Source organism: Podarcis bocagei (genome assembly GCF_964188305.1).
Source record: "Podarcis bocagei genome assembly, chromosome: 3".
NCBI classification, from domain to species: Eukaryota; Metazoa; Chordata; class Lepidosauria; order Squamata; family Lacertidae; genus Podarcis; species Podarcis bocagei.
This window is the reverse complement of record NC_138127.1, coordinates 44058754-44081620: the sequence shown is the minus strand read 5'-3', so window position 1 is coordinate 44081620 and position 22867 is coordinate 44058754. Positions and strand designations below refer to the sequence as shown.

The 22867-nt window shown below is 41.6% G+C and overlaps 1 protein-coding gene across 11 annotated transcripts in view; it reads left to right on the top strand.

Moving 5' to 3' along the window:
• PTPRK (protein tyrosine phosphatase receptor type K) overlaps positions 1–22867 on the top strand; it is a 335265-nt gene that overhangs the window by 102866 nt on the left and 209532 nt on the right. For all 11 annotated transcript variants that reach the window (XM_081187606.1, XM_081187611.1, XM_081187608.1 and 8 more), the window contains exon 3: positions 22174–22445. In XM_081187606.1, coding sequence (XP_081043732.1) covers positions 22174–22445 — 272 coding nt within the window. The remainder of the gene's footprint in view (positions 1–22173; positions 22446–22867) is intronic.

The following is a 22867-nucleotide window of genomic DNA, read 5'->3' as shown; positions in this document are numbered from 1 at the left end:
GGAGCATTTATGGTGTAGTAAGGGCAAAGGAGCAAGATCTAGGTGGAAGTTAAGTCCTGTCAAGACATTAAAAGTCACATAGTAACTACTGTGTGAAGAAAAGAGCTGTGGTCATTGCCCACCACTGCTGTATCTCCTGCCAACACAATTCACAAATTAGGTGAATAGCTGCAACAGAGAAGCCTACTCCATGTGATCTAGCTCTCCATGTGATCTGGAAACAGATAACAGATAAATCCACCCAGGTCACAGATAATTCCTACATGTGTTCAGCGCCCTTCCCTGTTGATGTTTCACAGTGTTTGGTACTACAAACTTTGGTGTATTTAGGGCAAGCATGCTTGTCACATAATGTGAATGAGCTTTCAGAATTAAAAGTATCTTCAGCAGAAGTCAAGAATGAGTTTGGAAAGGCAGAAAACAAGTGTTGGGAGAAATAGCACCCAAACCATACATACACCACTACTACTACTACTACTACTACTACTACTTCTTCTTCTTCTTCTTCTTCTTCTTCTTCTTCTTCTTCTTCTTCTTCTTCTTCTTCTTCTTCATTACTTAGATGCTCCTTCTATGTTACTCTTGGGCTGACACTTCACATGTGGGAATGCAGCAGTGTGTAATCTGCCATAGTGCACGGTGTCTCCCTAGCAGGGATTCATGCTCCAAAAGTGACGGCACTACTGTGGAAAAAAAGCTCCATCTCTGCACTACCCTATGTGCAGTAAGAGTATTTGAAATGTTACTACATTGCTTACATACATGACAAAGGCCTTTCCTGCAACTGCCATGTGAGGTGAGCAACATCTAAGGCGGTGGCGGGGGGGGGGGCACGCATCACACAGATGTGATGTGGGAATTCTGTGACTACAGCTCCTGATGTAGCACGTATATATACACACATACACACCAATTTGAATCTGGAAGGCTAGCCCTTTGCCCCCGCCCTGATGCAAATCCTCCCACTGCCAAGCTGTTGCAAAGGAGAAAAATACTCATCAGGAGCTCCAGTCGTGAAATCCCCACATCACATTTACTTTAGCCCTCAAATTGCCCCCGCTCTCTTGAGACACATATGGATTGATTGCAGATGTTGCTTGGCAGGAGACGCGGTGGTGGGAACTTGTATTGTTCTATGCCGTGGTGGTGTTTGCTTCTACAAATATTTTATGTCCATAAGATTTAAGGCACAGCTGGCACCTCACGTGTGTGCTTGTCTCCTCCCGCTTGCTGTAGTTGCACCTGTCAACATGATAGAACAGGAGTTTAGCTAATGAGTTTACCTACTAACGGCACATCCGGAGGGGGTGGGATGAGGGGTAGGGAATCGATATACCTAGGAGAAACAGATTGCAAATGGCTTTTCCAAGTTGTTACAGTAACTAAGACTTTAGGTCCCTGGCGACATAGTGACTTCCTGTGTTGCACGGCTTGTTTGGTCGTTTTGTGTGCCTTTAAGGAAGTACCGATTTACATTTTGCTTGGTATACTAAAGAGAAGAAAATGTATTAGGTGCTTGCAGTGCTTTTGCCTACCGAAAATAGAAATGGACAAATAAAATGCACTCTGGCAAATGTGCAGGCTGATATATATGTGCGTGTTGAAATTGGGAAGATTAATTTACAAAAGCCAAGTATATATTCTCCTTCTATTTTCCAACTCCCCACAGTTCCCGACTTCAGCTGAGTTGGCTGTAATACGTTACAGAGTTGTTTCAAAGCAAATTAGAGTTCAGAATGAATTGCATTTACTTCAATGCCATGGAAGAGAAGGCAGGCAGGGTGGGAATTGCACTCGAGGAAGATGCATGAGGCAAGGTGGCAGAAGGAAGATGGAGCTGCTAGTGGACTGTGGGGAAAGAGTGGCTGGAAGTCAGGAAGGTGGGGAAAGAAAGAGGCTAAGGGGAGAATGGAAACAGAGTGCCTCATACAGGGTCTAGGGCAGCCTTCCCCAATGTGATTTCTTCCAAATATAATGGACTGCAGCTGTGCTGGCGGGAGTTGATGGGAATTGTCGCCCATGATTTCTGGAAGACACCATGCTGGGGGAGGCTGGTCAACAGATTGGAGGGACATTTGCGCTATTGGCTGGACAGATTGGAGGCTGTGTGCCCAGAGAACTGACAAGGTAATTTGAAAGATCAGTTTGAAACAGCCAGCCATGACTTTAGGTTGCATATTTCTGGTATCTCTGTACTGCTGCTTACCTTGGTTGTGCTGAATATTCACCTAATTAAAGGTGGCAATTCCTCTGGGTATGCACGGGCAATAGTAGCCCAGGAGAAGGCTTTCTCTGTGGCAGTCCCTAGTCATGGAACTTTCTCCTCACAGAGGTGTGTCTAGCATATCTTTTTTGTATAGCCTTCACCAGATGATAACCCTTGCCTTTGATCATTAAGACATTTTCTTCCTTGGGACCCACCATTATCATTGAATCCATACTGCTCTCTTTTGGCTGGAGCAGTTGTCCTGTGCTACTTGCTTTTAAAACTGTAGCTTTCATAATTTGGTTTTATAACTGTCTACTATATTGTTCTAATCTGCCCTGGGGACCTTTTGGTAAAGGCTGTGCAAGAAATCTTAAATAAGGAGGTATTGGGGCAGGGGGTGTTGGTGTCATTTCTGTACTGTTGGAAAGGCACCTGGCTATCCCATTTGGAACACCCAAGTAGTTAAGAACATTTAAACCCTTATTTGTTGTGAAATGTATTAAACTTGTATTTGAATGACTTAAGTTTAAGGGGTCCTATTGTAAAAAGGGAAAAATAATTGCTAGCTATAGCTTGCTCCTTGTGAACTGACTTTTTAGAATAATTCCCTAATGACATGACAATATATTAATCACCCCATAACAGCAGCTAGAGCATGCCTGAATCCCGTTCTTCCCTTGGGGCTGTCATTTTGTCTTGGGCTGTCAAGTTCTTCTTGTGCAATATGAGTTCAATACGTGTGTGTTAACTGCGACCTGTCTTTACTGGCTCAAATTATTTTGCAGCTGTTCTTAGGGATTCCCTCTTCATTTGCCCTAAGAAAGGCGGGGAGTTTCATGTGGGCAACTTCCTTGGCAAGCCATGAAGAACTAGACTGTAAGGGTTTTAAAAAACAGCAAAAGTAGAATTGCACCAGAAGGCTCGGCTAATGGAATGTACTCCTCAATGGGTGACTGAGGGACCTAGGAATGATTAACTTCAGTGATAATTGTGTTAGCATCTTTAATTGTAGAAAACTGATACCGTCAGAGAAACTTTGAAGCTGATAGTAAAATGGAAGAATGCCGATATTTACATTTCTTTAGTGTGTTCACTGCAGTCCAAAGGAACAATGGGTGGTATCCAACTAACGTGCTCTGTCAGCATAATAATTCCATGTGCTAACAGAACTTCACCCTCTCTCCCCATCCTGTGTGAACCTCACCCCCCAAATTGCTTCAGAAACTTGTGGGGTCCCCTTGAACAGATTTGTGGGGGGTGGAAGGGAAAAGTTCCACCACACAAGTAGAAATCCTCATGCTGATGGATAATTAACATACTTTATTGTGCTTGGTGTTGTTTGATACACTGATCTAGAAATATGAGGTACAGTGGTACCTCGCAAGACGAATGCCTCGCAAGACAAAAAACTCGCTAGACGAAAGGTTTTTCCGTTTTCGATTTGCCTCGCAAGACGAAATTTCCCTATGGGCTTGCTTCGCAAGACGAAAACGTCTCGCGGCTTTGTTTCCTTTGTCTAAAAACAAAGACATGTTTTGTTTATAAAGTTAATTTATTTTCCCTTCAATTTTTGAACTGCTCTTTACAGTATGTGTGACTTTAAAGAGCAGTTAATAAACTGTTGTTGTACCAAATTTGGCTTTGTTTCGACTTTTTTTGACCATAGGAACGCATTAATTGATTTTCAATGCATTCCTATGGGATTTTGTGCTTCGCAAGACGAAAAATTCGCTAGACGACAAAAATTGCGGAACGAATTAATTTCGTCTTGCGGGGCACCACTGTAAATTTTAGGTGTGGCCAGGCCTTTGGATGTTGAGTTGATTGTATAATTACTGTTACTCCTTTTTGATACGTGAGGTATGGATTCGTTGAATTCACTTTGATTACATATAACAATAGAATGTGTGTTTGTATACATAAAAAGAAAACCTGCTTAGCTCTAAGTAGTGTAAATTGTTTTTCATGTCTATATATATATATATATTTAATACATTTTTAAAAACACACGGTTCAAGGCTCATTTGTTGCTTGGAGCAGGGCAGGAAACTAATGGGGCTCTGGAGGTGAGCTATGGGCTGGACACAGAGCATTATGTTGCACAGTTGGGCTCATGGCAAGTTGAACTTTTATACAGGAGGAAAGACAAACAATGACTAATCTCACAGGTGAAGTAAGACAAGGCAAGGCTCTGTTGGGCCTTCTTGGCAACAGGAGACATGCAGGCTGCATATGTGATGAAGGATGTGATATATCTATCTAACTCCCTGAAAGAACCAGGTTCAAGAGTCTCTCTACCCAGAGGTCCTGAGAACCACAGAATATGGAGTGGATCACTGAGTTTAAATTCTTTCCACGTTGACCAACTGTTTCAGCAATTCTACCAAAAATGTGTGCCCCACCAATCATTTTCCACAGAGGAAAATATCTTAAGTGTACCTAATTACCCCTTCCCCATTATCATTTCTTTCATTTCAGGAGTTGGAAAGTTGGAACCAAGATACAAACAGCCCTTTGGAGGGAATGTGTGTGTTTGTGTATGTGTATGCAGCAAGCCTAGTTCATTTACAGGTCTGACCCGCCAAGACATTTACTGCCTGAGGCTCCCACTGCCTGTTATAAAAGGATTAGCAGAAATCATGGCAAAAATTTGCCAGGGTGTGTCTGAAAAATAAAATTTGGTTGAAATTTTGCCCCCTAACCACTTCCTTATCGCAATATTTTTCTGATCCCTATGTTTTCTCCTTTTCTATATTCACATGTTAAAAATAAGAGGTGCAGAGACTTGAGCATTGGGTGTTATTCATTATGAAATCAGAAAACTCTCCTTAAACATGCTGCTTCATGATTTGCACCCTTGTACTGGTACTGAGGCAGTGCATTCTTTAACATGAAGACAATGGATTTTCTCCCTTGAGTTCATTGCTCAAAAGAAAGGATGATGAAGAAAGCTTAGAATTTTTCACCAGATCTTCCTAACAGGCAACAGACACCAAGATGCACTTTGCCAGGGACTCTGGTAGACAATGAAAATGCATGCCCTTTGCCTTCCGTGTCTTTTTGGCATTGTGCAGTGTACAACCAGGTGGGTCTCAGTGGGACATCGGGTATGCTGTTAGCTCCCTACCTCTCAAGCATAGTCACTTGTTTCCCTGCCCCCTACTTTGCCTACAGCTTTTCAGTAAAGTTTGGTACTCTCGTGTTTCCAACTGAAACACCATGACAAGCCTCTGGTGAATCCCATACAGATAGAGGAAGTTGCTTATTCCCACATCCATTTCATAGTCCATGTGTTTTGTTAGGTTTTTTTTCCTGAGCTCCAGGGCAAAGGGAAAAATAAGGCTACAGTTCTATACCCATTTACCTGGGAATCCATGAGATTTATGCAGAGTAGGCACTAGAACTCCACTGTTAATAGATCAAGATAAAGGAAAGCAGTTTCCCATGTAAACATAAAACATAGATAATTAACCACAATCAAAATATAAAGGAATGCCATTTCTGACTTAGGAGGGAGAGGATGGGGGCAAAATTGATAGCAAGGTATATTTAAGAGTACATGTCAGAAACAATGCTGTATTTATGAGCATGAATGCCACCATTTGCTATGAGAGTCATCTTTTATTTGATCCTCGTAGCTTTAAGATGCCCTGCTCCCCCGCCCCCCTCAGCAGAACACAGAATCTTTTGTGCTCATGGTTGAGATTACTCTTTACCACCTCTTCTCGGAAACCTGCTTTCTGAAGTCTAATAGCTGCTTTTTTACATCTGGATTAGGATGTGTGTCATATCCCGGATCTGCTTCGTTAAAGCACCTGTTGCTCCTAAGTGACCCTCTGCATTCCGCGTACATGGCTGATGCTCTGGAATGGAATTTATCTTAACTCTGTTTTGACACTTGCTGCCTGATTTCTTTTTAATGGCGGATAATGGGACTATAATGTTCTCAAGCCCAGTCTACCTCATGAGACTCGGCCTCCTGCTGTTAAGTACAGTGCTCTATCATTACTATGGCAGCCCCTACTGGGAGAAAGAGTACTGTTCATTTAATAGTGATACTATAACCAATTATTTCTAACTGAACTTGTGGGCAAGAAAGATCTTACAAAATTCCGCACAGTTTTAAAGTCTTAGAGCCAGTCATTGATTTCACTTTGTAAAGCTGTATTTTAAGTAAGGACACAATCTCCCGGTTTTATCCAAACGTTACTTGTCCAAATCAATTACTGTGATGCCAAATAGAGAGAGAGCAAGAGCAAATAATTCATCTATAGAACCTTTCATTACAGCATATACTCTTTCCTCCTAATCCTAGAGGGAGGTTTCCAATGTTTTTGCCTTAAAAACCTTTTTGAGAGGCAATGCCCACCAAGTAACTAGCAGTCCACTTGGCGCTTCACACCACCAAAGATGCACTAAAAGCAACTGGGCTTCCTTTGAAGGGATCATTGTCAAATTTGACAAAAAGTAATGTTTTCATCTGGTGAAAAGTTGGAACAAATGGGGAAAGTGAGAGGCATGTAGCAACAGCTCACAATAAGCAGCTTCAGGAGATTCTTGTTTTATTTAACACTTTATTTACAACCCTCATACCAATGTATTGCTGCAAGGCAACAGCGAAGAGCTGCTAAGAGCAGTGTATCTATTCCGTCTAATATGAGCTAACTTACCATTTTGAGATTAATGGTTTTTTTGTGTTCCACTGCTGCCTATTTCAATGGCTGGGGTCGATGAGAGTTGTAGTCCAAAACATCTGGAGGCTAACAGTTTGAGGAAGGCTCTTCTGTTATGGACATTGTAGTTTAAATTCTATCTCAATCTCTGGTTCACAAGTCAGGATTCTTTAAACATTTAAATAAATGTTTCAGAAATATTTCTTCCATCCATATAGGGGGAGGAGGAAGTGTGTGAGCCCAAGGCTTTATTCAGGCTTGTTATGGCTCATGCTTGTAGCCTTAAACCATGGTTTAGTGTTGCATGTTAAACAACTTATTAAATGGCTTTCTTTTGATTTTTCTGATCTTAGATTTGCCTCGGATAATGAACCTAATCTAATATTTGACAAGTCTTACGATTAAACCAATGGTTCTGAAATTCCTCCCCCACACTTAGTCTTCTTTCGAAACATACTCCACCTTCAAATATTTTTCCCCAAATACCAATTTATGGCCCAAATTCAACTAATTTGGCATGCTAGCAGAAGCCCGCTGAAGGGTCTTCTACCTCACTTTCCCCCTACTCTCCTCTCCCTGTGCGATCCTGCACCTTCTCCAAATCCTCTCTGAAGGGGAGGATAACCGCCAGAACAGCACACAGGGATGGGAAGGGAGGATTGTTCTGCCTGACAAGGAGAAATGCTTGTACTGAAGGAAGAATCAGAAGAGTGAGACATTTAATTCAGAACAATAATTTGTTTTCTGTTATTTAGTAGAGGAATTTGTACCTGATCATGAGAGAAGTGCCATTTCCTGGATAGTCTATTTCTGTGCATGTAGAATATGGGAAGTGGTTGCAGGGTAAAAAGCAAAGCTCCCATGCAGGTCAGAACCTCATCAGTACCTTTCAAAATATGCTCACCATTTTCTTTTCTTATAGAGGTGGGTAACTTGAGACCTTCCAGCTGATGTTGGATTGCAACTCCCATTAGCCCCGTCCAACATGGCCAATAGCCCAATGACATCCAGAACGCTACAAGTTATGTTAATGTTTACAACCTAAACATTAGGAAGAACTTCCTGACAGTAAGAGCTGTTCGACAGTGGAATTTGCTGCCAAGGAGTGTGGTGGAGTCTCCTTCTTTGGAGGTCTTTAAGCAGAGGCTTGACAACCATATGTCAGGAGTGCTCTGATGGTGTTTCCTGCTTGGCAGGGGGTTGGACTCGATGGCCCTTGTGGTCTCTTCCAACTCTATGATTCTATGATTCTAAGTTCCTCACCTCTTCTTTCCAGCATTCCCTACCATGAAAAAGTCTGCTCTAGTTTCTTCCCCCTCAGTATCCTTTACCAAAGGAGGGAGAAAAGGTTCCTTTCTTTACAGTGTGCTTTCCTTGCTACTGACAAGCTCTCTGTAACAGAAACTGCAGGTTCTGCTACCCTCCAGAAGGGATGTATTCCCTGGGCACAGTTGTATCTGCACATCCAACGTAGTGTGTGTTAAGAGTAGTGTATTCTTTTCTTTCTTTTTGAATAACTTTTATTATTGTCATTAAGTTTAAGGTAAAAAGGTAAAGTTAAAGGACCCCTGACAGCTAAGTCCAGTCGCGAACGACTCTGGGCTTGCGGCGCTCATCTCGCTTTACTGGCCGAGGGAACTGGCGTTTGTCCGCAGACAGTTTTTCTGGGTCATGTTGCCAGCATGACTAAGCCGCTTCTTGCGAAACCAGAGCAGCTCACAGAAACACCGTTTACCTTCCTGCTGGAGCGGTACCTGTTTATTTATCTACTTGCACTTTGACGTGCTTTTGAACTGCTAGGTTGACAGGAGCTGGGACCGAGCAACGGGAGCTCACCCCGTCATGGGGATTCAAACGGCTGACCTTCCAATTGGCAAGTCCTAGGCTCAGTGGTTTAGTCCACAGCGCCACCTGTGTACAGTTTCAGGTACATAAAAGTAAAACATACAGAGCAATATTAATACCAAACAAAACAAGTGCAGGACAATCAGTTTTTAAATCAGTGAATGGTAGGTTCCGTATCTATGTCAAATATAGCCGATAATGTTACGTGAGTAGGCAAAGAATGCCCTCAGACAATACACTTTCTTTGTGGCCTGCTTCCCAAAAGGTTGGTTCACTGCTGGCCATCAGAAGACTTTTAAATGAAAAGCGTCTTCCTCTCCAATGCAGGTTCTTATAGGATAATGTATTAAAATAAAGCATATGGATATACAAGAAATATATGCATTTGTTCAGGGGTTTTAAAGGAAAGATCTGGCCCTCCTCAACCCTTTCTCCCCAATAATATAACTAGACTTTTTGTGTTTTTTTAAAAAACCCAACAAACAAACTGAATAATGCATAATTATACTACATCCCGCCTAGTCCTAAGTCTTACCTCTCAACAGTTCAAAGAGTGATCATAAATCTAGACACCCTGCCCCACTGACATGACCTAGAAAAACAAGCTTAAAGCCTGGCCCCTCTAGAGTCAGAATCTCCAGTGCCCTCAAAATGTGCCTTAAAAACCTTTGTAGTGCCTCTGGAATTATTCATTTAAGAGGGAGGCATGATTTGTGAGACAGGACACGACAGTGCAGTGCTGAAAATGCTCAGCGGTCTTGGTTACAGCACATTCTGTATTCTGTTTAAACCACTATTTTAATATGCAGCGCTTGCACTTTTTTTTTAAACTTCTGAGTTTTTTATTTAAAACACAGTAGCCTGTCAGCAAATAAAAGCTTAACGCCAAACAGTGTGTGGCATGCAAGGGAGGGAAGGGGGTGGGGTGGGGGGTTCAGACCCTGTTCAAGATTCTCCTTGTAAGTCATGGCTTCTTAAAGCATTTCCCCCTTGATAACAGTTAGCTTTTCAAATCAGTCTTTAACCAATCTTGCTTGGAATTTGAAGGGGGCACGGAAAGCCAAATGAACATGAAAATCTCTGCCTAGATGAATGAGTCTCACATTTTTTTACTTAATCATTTTAAGGAGGTGAATATAAAATGAATTTGGATGCCTACTGTAGCTTATCTTGCTAAATTCCCATATTGCTCAGCCAGCTCATTCTCATATGAAATATCCAGCTTTTGAACAACACTATTCCATTTCTAGTCGAAGCTAAAGAATGCAGGTGCTTTTTTATCATAATAGTGGGTTATTTCACAGCCTCCAATATCATTTCTCTGGGTCCCCCTCCCCCCCTTCTTAACAAGCATTTGACAATACTGATTGTAAGCAGAGATGGAGACATGTCTAATTCAGACACAGGTATGATTCCCTTTGTCACCCCAGCTTGATAAGGCTTGAAACAGAGATACATGTTTTCTCCCTTGGGCAATAATTGTAACCAAAGCTACATTTTGGTTTGGAGACATTTCTATTGCTTAAAAGAGCAGTCCAGCAACCAGTATTTCCAAACACTGTTATGCAAGATTCCTTTTGGTATGGACATCCATGACTAAACATCCATGACAAAAGAATCTCATGAAAGACAAAAGATTGTAATTGTTTTAAACGTCACTCAGCTAATTCTCCCAACATAAGATAAAGTGAATTATTTTTGCATTTGCTCAGGAATCTTCCACATTAATACAGTTTTCACTAGGCTCCGAACCTCAATTGTGGTCAGTCCAGGCACAGCAAATTAGTTTGGGCTGCTATCACTGCTGCTTTTGATGAAAACTGAGACACACTGTTGTAATGAGCTGTTGCATAGGCTACCATTAAAATGCAAAATAAGAGCCGCACTGCTGAATCAGACCAAAGAGAGATAGCGTCCTTCTATCTGCTTTCTTCATACCATGCATAATTTTACACTTCTGTCAGGTGCCCCATTACTCACCGTTTTTTGTTAACTGAAAAGTCTCCAAATGGTGCACAGTAAACCGTTCCTCATTAGGGGAGTTACTTCAATCCTTGATCACTTTGGCTGTCCTTTTCTAGACCTTTTCTAGCTCTACAATACCCTTTTTGAGTTGAGGTGATCAGACCTCTACACAGCACCCCAAGTGCAGTTGCACCAATCTATAATGGCATTATTATATTGCCAGTTTATTTTCAGTCCCTTTCCTAATGATCCCTATTTTTCTTATTTAAAAAGATTGATATACTAATTGATCAAAGGGAGGTCTATGCAGCTTTTAACATGGAATTCACCTTTTGCGTGGGTGCTGCATGTTAGCTCAGAACCTTTATTCAGTTAGCCATTATGACCCCGAGGTCATATAATTATATATAACTTTGGCTTGCACCTGGGAGTACAGTTTAATATACACAAACTACATTTATCTCATAAATTAAACGTTTGATTTATTCAGTGCATTGTGTTCTGAACTTGGAAAGCAAAAATTTACCACACTTTTTTTTACTAGTGCCACTAAATAAGTGTCATATCATATGAAATAAAATTCATTAGGTAAAGGGACCCCTCACCATTAGGTCCAGTCGTGACTGACTCTGGGGTTGCGGTGCTCATCTCGCTTTATTGGCCGAGGGAGCTGGCGTACAGCTTCCGGGTCATGTGGCCAGCATGACTAAGCTGCTTCTGGCGAACCGGAGCAGTGCATGGAAACGTCATTTACCTTCCCGCCAGAGCAGTACCTATTTATCTACTTGCACTTTGACGTGCTTTTGAACTGCTAGGTTGGCAGGATAAAATTCATTACCATCCAGTTAATGATATAATTATGGTGGAAATAAGAAAACAAATCCTATTTCCTGAAAGCTTCAGTTCTTTAACCCTTGGGTATCACAGTGGCGTTTTGCTCCTGCAAATGATCTGTAAGTAGTGCCCTGGGTAAAATCTTGAATGCAACTAAAAACACGGAAGTTTCTCAAAATGGTTCCCTTCCCCCTTTTCTTGTCTTTAAATGGGCCTTATTTAGTGATGTTAAATAATAGCTGGGTACTTAATAAGCAGCATTGTAATATTCCTTTATTGCCTAGCTTAACTTGCAGATATTAAAATAACACAGAGCAACACATCTGCCTAATTTTATTGAAGGGAGCTCAAGAAACCACAATTTTGCTGCTGCTTTTGTCACCATGAACAAGCTGTGGGCATTGCCTACAAATGAAAAAAGATATTAAGACCCTTTTTAGGAGAGAGCCTGTGATGTGAAATGAAGGATAGTCAGTCCTGAGGTTTCAAAAGCAACTTCTTTCAGGTTGTTGGCATGCAGGAAAGGCCATGACCATGCAGAGTGATTTGATTTGATTTGATTTGAGGGCATTGGGTTTCTTTGAGAATTGGACCATAACTCTTTAGCTCACTTGATTGCAGACTGGCTTATGGTAAGATCGTTAGCTTCGGCAAGACACCTGTGGTGTTCTCTTTAATTAGTGGAGCTTGTCAAGAGCATACATCAAGTAATTAGTCACTAACTACTCGATCACTGAAAACGTAATAAATAAAGTGGGTCATGAATCGAGAGCAAACAGGGCAGCCAGTAATTAAAGGGTTCTTTCCCCCTGCTGACCATATGCATATAATCATAGCCAGGACCCTGTATTATTGTCTAGACTATGAGGTCTAAGTTGGAAAGTACCTATGCCTTGGTGAGTAATTTAAGTACTTCATTAGTGCCCTACAGTTTATGGCACAGGTCATGCCAGAGACAGGTGGTAGAGCTAGGCTGATTGGTGGTCTGACCTGCAGTATAATCATGTCAAAATGGAAGCTTCACATGCCAATTTGCAAGCTTCATTAGTGCTTCATTAATTTATGGTGCAGGTTATGTCAGTCAGGTTATGGGGCTAGACCAATTGTTGGTATGATCTCATTTTAGTATAGTCATAGAAAACTGCAAGTGTTTGCCATCTTCTCATCGAGCGTGATTTTGGCTTCAAATTCTGTTTACACTAGCCATTTCCCAGAAGTTTATGAACTGATGGTTAGTCCTGTTAGTTCATTCATTAACTTATTCATGAATGCATGTCTTGTTGGTTTCTTCCTTGTGATTTTATTCTCATAGGAAGCCCACAACTTAAGTGTACAGTGTTACCTCAGTTTATGAACTTAATCCATTCCGGAAGTCCGTTCTTAAACTGAAGCCATTCTTAAACTGAGGCGTTCTTTCCCTAATGAGGCCTCCCACTGCCGGTGCCCTTCCACCATTCGACTTCCATTCATAGACCAAGGTAAAGTTCGCAAACCGGGACACTACTTCCGGTTTTGCAGACTTCGTAAACTGAATAGTTTGTAAACAGGGCTGTTCTTAAACCGTGGTACCACTGTAGTTAACTTGTGCACATTCAGCTTTATGCATGTGGCAGATTCCAGGAAAACTGACTGGCAATCCCACCCACCATTGAACCTAATGTGTTAACTATATGTGATTTTGGCTTTATTACATTTATATTCCACATTTCCTTTAAAGAACTCAAGGTGGCAAACATGGTTCTTTCCTGCCATTTAAATTTAGTGTGACAAGGTGGTATATTGATCAAAAAGCCACAGTTGTATAACACAACAGGTTCTGCAGTGTAAAATGAATGATAGAAACCAAGAAAGGAGTCCTGGCATTATACTGTGGTACCTTGGGTTACAGACTCTGCTAACCCAGAAATATTATCTCTGGTTAAGAACTCTGCTTCAGGATGAGAACAGAAATTGTGCAGCGGCAGTGGGAGGCCCCATTAGCTAAAGTGGTGTTTCAGGTTAAGAACAGTTTCAGGTTAAGAACCGACCTCCAGAACGAATTAAGTACTTAACCAGAGGTACCACTGTAATCAGGAACCCTGATGCCATAATCCCCAGGACTGAATGCACTCAAGGTTCAACAAAATCACTGTTGTCACCCAGGGTCCACAGCTATGGGTTGGCTGGCCTTGATAGCCAAGGCAAAACTTGTGGTTGCTAAGACAATTTTTCCCCCTTGTCTCTGGCCTTGCACTGCGTCTTCATGTGAGGTCAAGGAGGAACCCCATCTGGGCATGTAAGCAGCACAGCAATTATCCCTGCTCCCCTCTTCACAGCTGCAGAGGGTAAGAGGCATCTTGGTTTGGTTCTGCATCACTGTCTGATTTTGCACCTCCAACAAGAGGACATAACAGTTTTGCAACTGCAATGGCAATCTCTGCCCCCTTTGCATCTGCCAAGACTAGGAGGTTGGAATTTTGTTTTTGCTTGCCAGTTGATAGCTAGTGACACACTAGATGCAGGAACCAGGATTCAAAACATTGTAAATAAGTATCTGCTCATTGTTCCAAACTCAGTGTTCAACATGGCACCGATGGGGAATGCTTTTCGACGCTTCCAAAATAAAGCATACATTTTCCATGTAACTGCATTACTTTTATTTCACTCAGGTTTCTTTATGAATTCACAATTGAAGGATGTAATAGCTACCAAGTATACTGAGAGAAATAAATGTGTTTTATTAGCTGTGAGAAAGTTTCATTCTTTTTAGCATCTCAAGGTACTTATTTTTCCCCCTGCCAGGCAAAGCTGTATAATAACCCAAACTCTACAGTGTAACTGTTCCATTGGGCCTCTGCACCTCTGGTTCTATTTATTAATTTATATTTCACAAAATAATGGGCATGTCTGAGATTGCTGAAGAATATAGCCTGGTTAGGCCTTTGTTGAGAGTTGTTGATGCAATCTTTTTTCTCCCTTTCATTATATCAGCTTGCTAACTGCCATCTTAGGGCTCTGGCTGAACATAATAAAGCTGCTATTCTCAAACTTATTTGGGTTGTTAAGGTTGCACGCGCACACACACACCCCACACCCCCTTCCCTGCCTCACCCAACCCTGGGATTGCAGAAGTGGGCCAGCTTATTATTATTATTTTGTACCCCACACATCTGAAAGGATTGCCCCAGCCACTCTTCTAGCATATAAAGACAACATAAAACTGTAAAAAGCTTCCCTATAGATGTATCCACTTCATTTTTCTCTCTTCTCTTCTCTTCTCTTCTCTTCTCTTCTCTTCTCTTCTCTTCTCTTCTCTTGGCAAAGCAGATAGCAAGGCCACTCGGAAGGAGGTGACCCACCATGCAATGTGTGACACCAGCCCTTCCGGCTTTCTAAGAGAGGGGAAGGATTTTGCTGAACTAATTGCTGTGGTTTTGCTTCCTTTGAAGTGGCTCTTGCAATCTATAGCACCACCTACAGGAGGGATGGGGACCTTTCTCAGCCTAAGGGACCACTTATGCCAGTACAGCTGTATTGCGGCAACACTGGGTGTTGAAATTTTGCACCCCTAACAATTTTGCACCTGGGGCCACCACCCCTATGACCCCCTTCGACACTGTGCCACTGGCCAGAGGGGAAAGTGGCCAGAATAATCAATAGAGCTTTTATCTTTGTACAATGATGTATGAGAAATCAGAGAATTAACCTGCAGGGGTAGTCTCCAGGTTTATGTCAACATCTGCTGCTGATGTCAGCTTTCGAGGCCTGAGTTGTGAAGAAACCTGGGCTTAGCATCAGGGTTTGCTTGGAGATAGACAAACCACAAGTGCTGCATCACAAGTCATGCTTAGCTAAGTTTGGTGGTTTGTTGCTCCCAGCTCAACGTAGGAAGCAGTGAAATGGGAGTGATTCAGCAACATGCACTAGCCTATTGATTGTTCACAGTAAGCCATGGTTGTGATGCACAAATGTGACCGTCACTTCTCTTTCTTATCAACTATATAGTGGCCATTTCTTGCCCTGGTAGCTGTGATTCATAGCTAAGAAAAGCATTCAAAATACAGTCGTACCTTGGTTCTCATTTGACTCCCAAAATGGTTCAAAAAGCCAGTCAGAGGCCATGAAAGTCGCATTGGACGTTCGGCTTCCGAAAAACGTTTGCAAACTGGAACACTCACTTCTAGGTTTGCGGTGTTCGGGAGCTTATTTGTTCAACAACAAAGGCGTTCAACTCCAAGGTACGAATAGTTGTTTGGGGCTAACACAGTGCTATCAAACGAAACTTAAAAGGGCAGTCCTTTTGGTGCAGTGATTTTATTTTTGAAGGGCATAATAATACTAACATGCAGGTGGTAGGATTGTTTTTCCTACTAATTTAGTTTTGTAAGCGGGTGAGGTGTTTTGTTTTGTTTTGTTTTTTTAAGGAAGCCAGAATAGAGAGAAATGAACAAAGCACAATCTTTGATGCTACAGTGGTACCTCTGGATACGAATGGGATCTGTTCCGGAGCCCCGTTCGCATCCTGAAGTGAACGCAACCCGCGTCTGCGAGTTGCGATTTGCCACTTCCGCGCATGCGCGTGATATCATTTTGACTGCGCATGCGCGAGCGGCGAAACCCGGAAGTAACATGTTCCGTTACTTCCAGGTCGCCGCAGAGTGCAACCCGAAAGCGCTCAACCTGAAGCAACTTCTTTTTTTAAAAAAAAGATATTTTATTAAATTTTCACAGTAAAAGACAAAAAAAGTACAAAGTCACACAAAACAAAAAACAATATGATACAAAAATACAGACATAAAACATACAACATAATTAAACCAAACTTCCATAACCCTCTTTCTTGACCCCCTCGCGTCTCCCTTTCCTGTGTTCCCATTTACCAAATCATGTTCAGCAATGCTTCACCTTCTCTCAGAATTTGTTTTAAATTAAACATTTCAGCTATTATGTCTCCAATTTTACCCTTTGTTATCAAATATTTAGATATTTAAACTTGACATAATATTATTCAAATTTCATCTTTGTTCTTATAGTTCAGTTATTTTCATATTTCTTTCAGCTGGGTTACTAATGCCATGTTGTCTTTATATCCTGCATCATTCTAACATTCATACATTTTACAATACTTTTGCAAATAGTCCTTAAATTTTTTCCAGTCCTCTTCCACTGTCTCTTCTCCCAGGTCTCGGATTCTGCCAGTCATTTCTGCCAATTCCATGTAGTCAATCAGTTGCATCTGCCATTCTTCCAGAGTGGGCAAATCTTCTGTCTTCCAGTACTTTGCGATGAGTATTCTTGCTGCTGTTGTCGCATACATAAAGAAAATTCTGTCCTTCTTTAGCACCCTCTGGCCAACAATGCCCTAAAGGAAGGCCTCTGGTTTCTTAGGGAAGGTATATTTAAATACCTTTTTTAGTTCATTATATATCATTTCCCAGAAAGCCTTAACCCTTGGGCACGTCCACCATAGGTGAAAGAATGTTCCTTCAGTTTCTTTACATTTCCAACACTTATTGTCTGGCAAATGATATATTTTTGCAAGCTTGACTGGGGTCATGTACCACCTGTAAATCATTTTCATAATATTTTCTTTCATGGCATTACATGCCGTGAATTTCACACCGGTGGTCCATAACTGTTCCCAGTCAGCAAACATAATGTTGTAGCCAATGTCTTGCGCCCATTTTATCATAGCTGATTTAACCGTCTCATCCTGTGTGTTCCATTTTAACAGCAAGTTATACATTCTTGAAAGTACCTTGGTTTTTGGTTCTAACAGTTCTGTTTCTAGTTTCAATTTTTCCACCTGGAAGCCTATTTTTTTGTCCTTATCAAAAACTTCCCTAATCTGACCATAGTGTAACCAATACCGCACTTTATCCTTCAGTTTCTCAAAACTCTGCAATCTCCATGTATCTCCATCTTTTTCTACTATCTCCCAATATTTTGGCCAATTGGCCTCCATACTGAGTCTTTTCTGAGCCTTAGCCTCCATTGGTGACAACCACCTTGGGGTCTTACTTTCCAGTAAATCTTTATATCCTGTCCAGACATTAAACACTGCCTTCCTGACAATATGGTTCTTGAAAGCTTTGTGAGCTTTAACCTTGTCGTACTACAAATATGCATGCCAACCAAATACATTGTTAAACCCTTCCAAGTCCAAAATATCAGTGTTCTCTAGAAGTAACCAATCTTTCAACCAGCAGAGAGCTGCTGATTCATAATACAGTTTCATGTCTGGCAGGGCAAACCCCCCTCTTTCTTTAGCATCAATTAATAACCTGAAGCAACTTCAACCCGAGGTATGACTATAACCATTTTTATAACTTTTTAAAAGATATTCAATTTTACTGTTGCAATGTTTTTAGTAGAAATCCTTTTTAATATACCAATTCCTTTATATTGGCAGGAAGAATAATGCTACAATAGTCACAAATAGGAGCCCTGGCCAACCTTTAAGAATTCCTTTTGGACTAATTAGAGTGTGTTCTTCTGTTCATTCTGGGCTGCTTGCCTGCTTTGGTCTTGTTGCTTGCCTTAGGGCCAAGGTAGATGCTATCTGGGCAAAGGTGTGGTCCAATGCAAATACATTCCTGAATCTCTTTTTGGGCTCACTTCCAGTTTTAAAGTCTGGATGAGATGCAAATACATTCAGGGTAGGGATGGGGCAGAAGATTCTGAAAGAGCAGCTTACCTGTTTCATTTTTCTTATCAGCCAATTTTTCCCTTGAGAGCTTGGTGGCATAAAGAAGTCTTTGTTTACCTGAAGCTTAAAAGAGATGGTGCCAATTTCACCTCTCTAGGAATGGAGCTCCATAAACTGGGTGCTGTAATTGCAGAGGTTCCAGCCAACTTTGCTTCTGAAATGGTGGAACACATAGCAGAACTTCCAATACTCAACACAGCAGATGAACAGGATCATACGGGAGGAGGTAGTTCCAAACTATTCGGGGTTTTGTAGTTAAAAAAACAGCAACCAGGAACTTACTGGAAGCCTTTGCACATGGCAGCAGAATACTGCTATTACAGTGGTACCTCTGGTTAAGAACTTAATTCGTTCCGGAGGTCCATTCTTAACCTGAAACCGTTCTTAACCTGAGGTACCACTTTAGCTAATAGGGCCTCCTGCTGCCGCCGCATGATTTCTGTTCTCACCCTGAGGTAAAGTTCTTAACCCGAGGTACTACTTCTGGGTTAGTGGAGTCTGTAATCCGAAGTGTTTGTAACCCAAGGTACCACTTTAGTCTTATAGCATTTTCACCCCATCAAAAATATAACTATATTGGATGTTGATCTGGTTGCCACATTTCCCACAAGCTGAAATTTCCACAGGCAGCCTCACATAGAATAGAATCATAGAATCATAGAATCATAGAATCATAGAGTTGGAAGAGACCACAAGGGCCATCGAGTCCAACCCCCTGCCAAGCAGGAAACACCATCAGAGCACTCCTGACATATGGTTGTCAAGCCTCTGCTTAAAGACCTCCAAAGAAGGAGACTCCACCACACTCCTTGGCAGCAAATTCCACTGTCGAACAGCTCTTACTGTCAGGAAGTTCTTCCTAATGTTTAGGTGGAATCTTCTTTCTTGTAGTTTGGATCCATTGCTCCGTGTCCGCTTCTCTGGAGCAGCAGAAAACAACCTTTCTCCCTCCTCTATGTGACATCCTTTTATATATTTGAACATGGCTATCATATCACCCCTTAACCTCCTCTTCTCCAGGCTAAACATGCCCAGCTCCCTTAGCCGTTCCTCATAAGGCATCGTTTCCAGGCCTTTGACCATTTTGGTTGCCCTCCTCTGGACACGTTCCAGTTTGTCAGTGTCCTTCTTGAATTGTGGTGCCCAGAACTGGACACAGTACTCCAGGTGTGGTCTGACCAGAGCAGAATACAGTGGCACTATTACTTCCCTTGATCTAGATGCTATACTCCTATTGATGCAGCCCAGAATTGCATTGGCTTTTTTAGCTGCCACGTCACACTGTTGGCTCATGTCAAGTTTGTGGTCAACCAAGACTCCTAGATCCTTTTCACATGTACTGCTCTCAAGCCAGGTGTCCCCCATCTTGTATTTGTGCCTCTCATTTTTTTTACCCAAGTGCAATACTTTACATTTCTCCCTGTTAAAATTCATCTTGTTTGTTTTTGCCCAGTTCTCTAATCTGTCAAGGTCGTTTCGAAGTGTGATCCTGTCCTCTGGGGTGTTAGCCACCCCTCCCAGTTTGGTGTCATCTGCAAATTTGATCAGGATGCCCTTGAGTCCATCATCCAAGTCGTTGATAAAGATGTTGAATAAGACCGGGCCCAAGACAGAACCCTGTGGCACCCCACTAGTCACTCTTCTCCAGGATTAGGTTAACCCAATCAGAGCATGTGTGACAGTGGCCAGATCTGCTTTTCCTATGAAAGATCATAGCTGTAACACTGACTGGGAAATTTTGGGGAAAGAACCTAAAAAGTTGCCTTATACCAAAGGTCAATCTTGGTCCATACTGACTGGTCTCAGCTCTCCATGGTCTCAGAATGAAGTCTTTCCCATCCCTACCTGGAAATAATAGAATCATAGAGATGGAAGGGACCCTGAGGATTATCTAGTCCAACCCCCTGAAATGCAGGAATATGTAGTTGTCCAGGGACAAAACCTGCAACCTTGGCATTATCAGCACCATGTTCTAGCCAACTGAGCTGTTTGAGTCAGGGATTGAATTTTTGCACGCAACTCATGTAACATACCATGGAACACTGGCCCTACCCTGGGCTGTCAACTGATCCAAAAAATAGTCATAGCAGATTGATAGATTCATTGAATAAATGTGAAATTGTTAAAAAAAAGTTATTATATAGCACCCTTAATATAAAGATTTCAGGGCTATTAACAATAGAATCCAATAGAATAACCGCATACAATACAATTTAAAAAAATGTTGACTCCATGTACTAAGCCCTTTGAGCTATACATCAGTGAAATGCTGAATTTGAATTCAGGTGCACCTGCAGTATAAGTGCACCTGAACATGCGAGATCTCCAAAATCTGCATAATGAACCTCCCTTCTAAATCTGCATAATGAATCTCCCATCTAATAGATTCAGTACCCCAGGTGAAGGATACCTATGATAAATAGTTGCGGGGCCTCTGAGTTCAGGCACTTCCCAATGAACAGGTATGTGGGGATTGGGCTGAAATGTGTGACCCATTGAACATATGTGACTCACTCTGCTGTCCCCTTTCTGCTCAACAATATAAGCATTTGAGGACAGCAATGTCCATGCAACTGCTGAGTCCATAAAATATTATAGTCCGTGTGCTATGTACCTTGTAGAAATTATGCCAGACACTCCTAATAAAGTTCTCTGATCCATCACTGATCGTAACTGCCAATAATTATAAATGCAAATATACTTGTGTCAGTTTATTCCCAGATTTAAGAAGCAAACTGAAAAAAAATAAGTTGGCTAGCAGCCAGTGTAGTCTTCCCATTTTTTAAAAAAAACAAACCACACGCATCACTTCAGTGGTTACTGTCTAGTTAATCAAATGTAAATGTAAACTGGACTCTTGAACTTTAGCTGCTTTTTCTTTACAAAAAATATTTTTTGTTTCAATAGATGCACAAGTAAAATATAATTGCATGTCAGTAATAACTTTTTAGAGGTGTTTTTGAATCTGCAAAGCATTACTGTCTGTGTTATTAAACACTAACTTTAGCAATGCTGAATTGCTTGGAAAGGCAATTAAAAGGTTTGTACACAAACAAAATAAATGTTGATTTTTCTGTCACATACTGACCTATTTTTTATTTTCATTGAGCAATAACCTTTCAGCAATCTATCCTCCATTACCTCAAGTGCATTTTCAAGAGTAGTTAATAAAGATCTCTAGAAAGCTAGTTGGCATGCAGAATAGCCTCATTGCATATAAATGTAGATAAATGGTTTTAAAGGTGTAAGTGTCAGTAATCTATTATAAACCATTTTCTTAAAAGCCAAAACAGCCAAACACTGAGCTTTGCTGTATTTCTTTTGGCATCATGCTTATGAAGAAGGGCCAGTTCCTCCAGTAAGACAAAGATGGCTAACTGTTACTTACTCACAGGCCTGCCTGTCAGCATAGTTGAACATCTGACCATTGGCCATGCTGGTTGGGGTTTAGACAGGGCTTTAGATAAGAGCCCCTTCCAGCCCTACCAGGAAGTCCTGAGGATTGAATCTGGGAACTTCTGTGTTGTCAATGAACTAGTCCTTTGCTCCTATGGATCTTGGGAAGTCTTATCTGAATGGTATAAGAGATTTTTCATGAGCCCCTTTCTCCCATTATAAAATCACTAATATAAACTTCCATATAAATGCACTGATGTAAATTTGAGAACTCCAGCTACCAGATGCTGGTGGCATCTGATCAGTCTCTGTGGAGGAAGAATGCTAAATTCTTTATCCACCAAAGCCCATGGCCTCCTTTTTCCTTGACACCTCCTCCTAATTACCCCAAATGCAAGGCCTTGTGAACATTAGGGGTGCCTGTATAGAAACCACTTGTAGTAAATTGTGCCAAGAGATCATGGTGCATGACCAAAAAGTGCACAAACGTTGTGAAGGCAGGAACCACTTCCTTTCCCTGAATGTCTGGACTTCATTACCTCTTTTCTTCCTCCTCTTCTCAGGGTCGTACATGATAGTGGATTCTTCACACCACAGCCACGGAGAGAAGGCTCGACTCCAGCTTCCTACTATGAAAGAGAATGACACACACTGTGTTGATTTCAGCTACCTTTTGTACAGCAAGAAAGGGGGGAGCCCTGGAACTCTGAACATATTGGTTAGGGTAAACAAGGGCCCCCTGGCAAATCCCATTTGGAATGTGACCGGCTCCACAGGCAAAGACTGGCTACGGGCAGAACTGGCTGTCAGCACCTTTTGGCCCAATGAATACCAGGTAAACCCTTAATACAATTGCTTTCTGCTTGAAGGATTGCTAATTCCTAAAGGGGGTTATACTGTGACTTTCATCAAAGTGGAAAAACTGCAAGGCAGTATCTTGAAACATGTTGCACTTCTCTATTGAGGGGGAAAAGGAGAAATGGGAAAAGTGCACTTTAGAGGCATAACACACACCCAGCCTGAGAGCTGGCTTTAAGAAGATGCTCCCTTGCTCCTCAATACCCAGACATGTTGTGTCTGGCCAATTATTATTTACCTGGTTTCCTAGTAGGCAGCATTCTGGTGCATCTAATTTTAAGCACCCAGCCTCTTCATGTAAGGAATCTGTGATACTGTGCCTTAACTATCCCTTCTCCTATTTCACCCGGTGTTGCTACTCTACACAGACACAACAGATTTTCTGTGTCTTTCTTCCAA